This window comes from Sander vitreus, chromosome 20 (genome assembly GCF_031162955.1).
Source record: "Sander vitreus isolate 19-12246 chromosome 20, sanVit1, whole genome shotgun sequence".
In the NCBI taxonomy this organism is placed as follows: domain Eukaryota; kingdom Metazoa; phylum Chordata; class Actinopteri; order Perciformes; family Percidae; genus Sander; species Sander vitreus.
In genome coordinates, this window is record NC_135874.1 from 3,270,105 (window position 1) to 3,276,104 (window position 6,000).

Sequence of the window (6,000 nt, forward strand, 5' to 3'; positions counted from 1 at the left end):
TAAAATGGATAACAGAAACTTCTACAACACTCTGGTTTGCATCTGTAATCAAAGATGAACTGCTCGGTGCGGGTACTGGGATTTGGTGGTGCATAGCTCTGCCAGCAGCACCACCAATGGAGGGATTGATTTTTTTTTGGGGTGCTGTGTTGAAAAGCACTCTCTCACACCCCTCTGTGTCTGATAGATACTCGGTGCTGCCTCAGTATCGACTGTCTGAGCGATGCCTCATTGACAGTACCGGTGCCCTCTGCCCATCCCCGTCCTAACTGACCCCATTCACCCCGGAGACAATGAAAAGGACAATGATAAAGGTGGGGGAACGAATAACAAGAGTTTAGACTTTCATGCAAACCCAGACTCTCATATAAAACACATAGGGACAAAGGTCCAACATGAGAAGCAAGAAACATTCTCTCTACTTTATGGTTTCACCTCACAGGGCATCAATCCAATTAAATATATAGTTAGATAACTAATTCTATAAGATAGTTTGCAGATATTACAGCTAAAATAACTCTTCATTTAGAGATACCACAGAATATAAAGTTCCCACTAGGTAGGACATGATCACAATAAACTTTTAAAAATCTCTGCGAATTATTTTACAGCTAACAAAGTAGATATAAAATGTAAACAACAAGGTCACTTTAAACTCTCTCCTAAGCAGCACACACACTTTAAGTCACTAAAAGAATATTTTAGTTTAAAATACCACAGACACGCCACAAAAACACACCTGTAGGAGGCAGTTTTTCCCCCCAAATTCAAACATTTCATCTGCTAATCGTAAAAGACACAGCAAAATCTAAAGTTTTTCAAAAAAACAAACACGCATTTCCATTTTCCCAGTTAACAACTTCCTGTATGAAAAAAAAAAGAAAGAAAATGTGATCCTTTGCTTGTCAGTAGTTACTCACAAGGCTGCGGTGTCTCCTGGCTGCCTGGGCGCCCGTCATGTTTCAACAGGAGAGCACTGATGAAGCCCATAGAGATTCCCACCACACCAGACTTTCCCAACTCCGAGAGCAGATAACCACAGAGAGACAAGAGAGCGAGACGGCAGCACTGATCCCAGTCAGCCTGCTACTGGTAGACACCCCGAAACCGGAAACCAGGACAGTGTCCTTTCAGATTAAAAGCATTTGGTCAGCTGCTTTCAGTGTCGGGAGTCTCTTTTTAAACCGACTATTTTGCTCCGGTAGAGTGTAATGCTCACATTTCCAGCGCCTTTAATTCTTCATTTTCCATTTTAATTATAGTTGCACCTAAAGATTATTTTCATTATCAATTTAACTGTTGATAATTATCTCGATTAGTCAATATAAAACATCAGAAAACACCAAAGAATGGCCATCAAAATAACCTAGAGCACAAGGTGACGTCAGCAAATGTCTTGTCCAACACTCAAAAATATTAACTTTACTAATTGTAAATTAAGAGGACCAGAAGAGGCACATTCTGAAATTAAGAGAACCCGATCCATCAAATGTTTTTGCCATTTTTGCTTCGGAAAAAAAAAAACTTAAAAGATGACTCAGTTATCAAACTAATTGACAGTAAATGTTCTTATGATCAACTGATGAATGAATTGTTATTTCTTCAGTTTCAATTAGGGTTGCAAAAACTTATTTATAAAAAGAAACGTTTTAGAATGAGGACAGAATGGAAATACTTGAATTAAAACTCCTCAATTAGCATGCTCAACCAAGCAACATCCCACATGGTAACAGCTGTTGACAAGTTATAAACTGTGTATTTTGTTTAGGCTACTATGTGCTATTAGGTACTATGTTTAGTCCTTGGGCTCAGAGTGCACGGATGCTTTCAAATGACCTGTACATGGTGGAAGAGTGTGCTGTTACAATTCAATGGGCATACTACAACATGCCATAAGACCTAGTATTGCTTTTATGTGCATCATCACCCCCTCCCCCCCACCACCAAAAAAAAAGGTTCACTAGTGAAAAATGTCAGATTTTTATATTGAAATGATGCAAACATTCCAAATTCCCCAAGCATAACTTCCCTTGAAAAATGTCCAGAAATGTCCCGACCCTTTGCAACCCCAGTTTCAATTATTGCTTCTGCTGGTTTGCGAGCGAGTCTCTCTCGCTACTGAGTCTTCACATTTGCAGCCATTGAAATGGTCTACTTTCCCTACAGGGATCAATAACATTTCCCCACATCTTATCGCCCTCAGTGCTCGTTTGTGCAGGATAAGTCATATCTCCGGCTGACTCTCTGCTGCTACCGTGATGAGTCATGTGATACTGATGATCACATGTAGACGTTATGTGGCTGCGGTTACACAGGTCGGATGTTGGGAGAAATCAAAGGAATGTATGGAAAGGATACAACAAAATGGAGATACGTGGAGTATGAATTTATATAACCCACTGAATTCATGCCAAACAGAAAAAAGCAACAACAAAAAAGACTAAGTATGGATTACAGCATTACAGAGAATGTACAAAGCAGCTATTGTAGATTACGTTTGTAATTGTGTGAAGTAAAGTGAAGTAAATTTGCATCTTACAGGTAGATTAAGATAATAATTATGTATGTACAGAGGCTCACATTTCCTTATTTACGACCAAAAGAGTTAATGTTTTGTAGCGCTGAAAGAATTAGTCAATCGACAGCAAACTAATGGCCAACAATTTTGATGACTACTTAGTCGTGTAGGGCATTTATCAAGATAAAATGTCAACATCTTCTGGTTTCAGCATCTCAGTGGTAAAGATTTGCTGCTTGTCTCAGTTTTTTTAGTTGTAAATTTCATTTTGGGGCAAAATTTGAAAAATCCGGTCGGGACAAAAAAACATCGCCTTGGACTCTGGAAACGTGAAATGAGCATTTACCACTATGTTCTGACGCCTTATAGCTTAAACAGTTAGTTAAATGTATCAACAGCAAAAAAAATAAGCAACACAATCAATTGTTGCAGCACTAAATTAGTTACCCTGCACGGCAGCTGGATTCTCCGATTATCACAAGATCACACGGGAAAAGAATCGCGGGATTTCATAGCACACAAAAACCTATCTTGTCAGGCTCCAACCGAATGCGTTTGTGTCTCAACTACCAGCTTACCGCACCAATCGGTGTCCGGCAAGGAGCTAGCGGCAGCTACGGGCGCGGGAAACTTGAAGACGTCACTTTGGATGTGGAAACGTGATGGTAGATCATTACTAGGTTTCCTCCCTTTCCTCCAGTTCCAACTTCTCAAATGTGAGGATTCTCTATGTTTAATGTCATTATTTGAATATCATCAAGGTTTTGGACAGAAGACCTCGCCCTCAATTTTGAAAAACTAACTACTACTTCTCCATAGTCAGATATCAGACAGTTTAAATATCTGGCACATGTTGTGCGTAAGAGGCCCCCTGCTCCATTTTTCCTTAAATGTTTCATGATGCTAATGTATCTGTTTTTTTATGACGTTAGTCAGAAAGTCATAATAACAGTATTGCATAATAGTCATTTTATCTTGCAGAACACAGGATTTGCTGCTCTACCGTAGGGCTGGGCAATAATTCAATATGATAATTTATCGTCTTTCAATGGAATCATATATCGAGATATTGAGATATACAATTACCTTGTCTAAATTGATCACAACAAGCGCACACACACTCAATTTTCTCATTGCGATTTATTTTTTCTCTATAATTTCACTTGGAACCGTTTACCACATTATTGATGATTATTTATCTAAAATCTCATCTTGAAAAATAGTTTGTGAATGCTGTCAACCCAACAATATCGGCGCAATATCGATGTATTTGGTCAGGAATATTGTGATATCTGATTTTCTGCATATCGCCCAGCCCTACTCTACTCTACATCAGTTTGTTTGTGTTATTGTGGGACTTTGGTGAATTCGGACTAACCCTGTTCTGCGAGGGGAAATACAGTTTTTATCAAAGGAGTCTCGTGGCTTTAAAGAGAGCATAGATGGCTATACCTTCCTAAGTGCCATGTGCTCAGTGCTGTAGTTTCATGTATCCAATTGATTTAGCATTAGAGCACTGCAGAATGTTTTGTTTTTGAAGCTTGAAAAGCTATGAATTAAATATCCTATATGGCTTTAATAGAACATTTTATTTGACGCATCGAGATTGCGATACCGCAACGATATTGTAGTGTTGACTACTGGTGCTTTCACAAAATATTTACACAATGAGATTTGTGATAAATAACCATCAGTAATGTGGATATAATGACTAAGTGGGTAAAAGCTAATGATAGAACAGTTACAACAGTCCGGTAAGTTCAGAAAATGACATCACTCTACTGTAATGCAGCCTTTAAAACCAGGAAAAGACAACACTTAAGCCATATTACGATATCCAAAATCTAAGACTATATCTAGTCTCATATCACGATATCGATATGACATCGATATATTGCCCAGCTCTACACTGACTATGGGTCAGTACCTCTTACAAACCCACTTTTAAAAATCCAAGTTATCCCTTTAATAGATTTCTATTTTATACTTTTTTTAATTTCTGTAGGTTTAAAAAGCTGAAAATAGAGAAATAGTTTTATGACTACAACAATGCATTATTGCCACGATTATCACAAGTGGGAGATTAGTTTAAGTTTTACAATCCTGACCGGAAGCTACATTGTCGCTGCCTTGACAACGCTCTTTCGACAGGAGATTCTGTTGGTCACAAGGAGGCGGGACTAAAGTGGTCCATATTTGGAAGCTGAGCGGTTGAAACCTTTGAGTGACAGCGGGGAGAACCAATAGCGAGCCTGAACAGAAAACTACTGTTGCCTGCCAGAACCCAGCAGGCAAAGTACCGTAGTTTTGTTCGTGGTTGGGCCTAAATATCCCGACTACATCCAAATTACCTTCAGTTACATTACAACTTAGCACAAAAACATAATTTACATGTAAATAAATACCAACATGGACGTTGGGTAAAATTAAAGGGCCTTTTTTACTTGGAGGATATGCTTGTTTACGATTTGCTAGCTAACTAAGTGTGAAACAATTCATCCAGTCCAATAATGCAACATAATCAGCCTCAATTTCAGTAAAACATCCACCTCCTTCTAGAACATTTAGATAGATTTCACAGCGATTAATTACAGTACAGCTAACCCAATAAACAACCCTTTATACTCACACTTTCCGTCACCTTCTCGTTGACCGTAGGCAAAGGAGTTTTTGTTGACATGTTTTTATTCGTCCTTTCTTTCGCCAGTAACGTCTGAAGTCCAAAAATCCACCGACACCTCCTTCAGTCTGACAGCCGAGAAAAAGAGATTATTGCTTTGCAGCGCTGCTCTCCGGGGGGAAACAGTCTCAGCATGGATCGTGACAATTTTCAAACCAAACCGGACGTGTTAGAGCAGAGCACCTGAACTGTTAGGGACTGAAATAAAAAAATGCCTGCAATAATCTTATGTTCACTTATTTGCATGGCGCGTACATACACGCTCACGGCCTGCGTTCAACTCAAATCAGTGTCCGTCTGTCCGTTTGTGTTTGAGTCAGTGAAGCTAACTAAACTAACGTTAAGGCGCTGTCGGTCGCCACTTCCAAAAAAAAAAAACCTACCCCAGGCTTTTTCTTTTTTCACAAAAACAACAGTTTAAAAAGAAGCCATGGCGTCGAGTGTCACCAGCCGATGTTTCTTAGAGGGATTTAGAAGGTCTTGGTGGCTGAAATACTCGCCGTCGACTCGGTTTCTTCCATCTCCGACGGCCCAAAGTGAAGCTGGTCTGTCCGTTTTAGGTGGGACCAAAATGGCTACTCAGCGGCTGGGCTGGATTAGGCTGCTTTCACGGATCCCTCCCCGGCTCCGACGTCAGAACGTTATCATGAGTAGTCAAACAACCTGTTATTTTTTTGTTCCCAAATCTTAACATTTTTCTGGTTAAATTCAATTTGTACATCGATACGTTAACCCTTATGACAAACAAAAAACGTGAACGGACATTTTATAGAATTTTTCTGTAGTCCTGAGTAAGTTATAT

The 6,000-nt window shown here is 39.4% G+C and overlaps 1 protein-coding gene across 23 annotated transcripts in view; it reads right to left on the reverse strand.

Annotated features, from left to right (window-relative positions):
- The window catches only part of mark3a (MAP/microtubule affinity-regulating kinase 3a), a 54,832-nt gene extending 49,050 nt beyond the window's left edge, over positions 1–5,782 (reverse strand). For 21 of the 23 annotated variants that reach the window (XR_013503668.1, XR_013503667.1, XM_078277928.1 and 18 more), the window contains exon 1: positions 5,148–5,782. Coding sequence is in view for 21 of the 23 variants with exons in the window: in XM_078277928.1 (XP_078134054.1) it covers positions 5,148–5,198 (51 nt within the window). In the remaining 2 variants the exon portion in view is untranslated. Of the gene's footprint in view, positions 1–920; positions 1,031–5,147 lie in introns of those variants that run through there. The other 2 variants (XM_078277917.1, XM_078277919.1) reach the window with 2 other exon arrangements.
- Between the last annotated feature and the right edge of the window lie 218 nt (positions 5,783–6,000).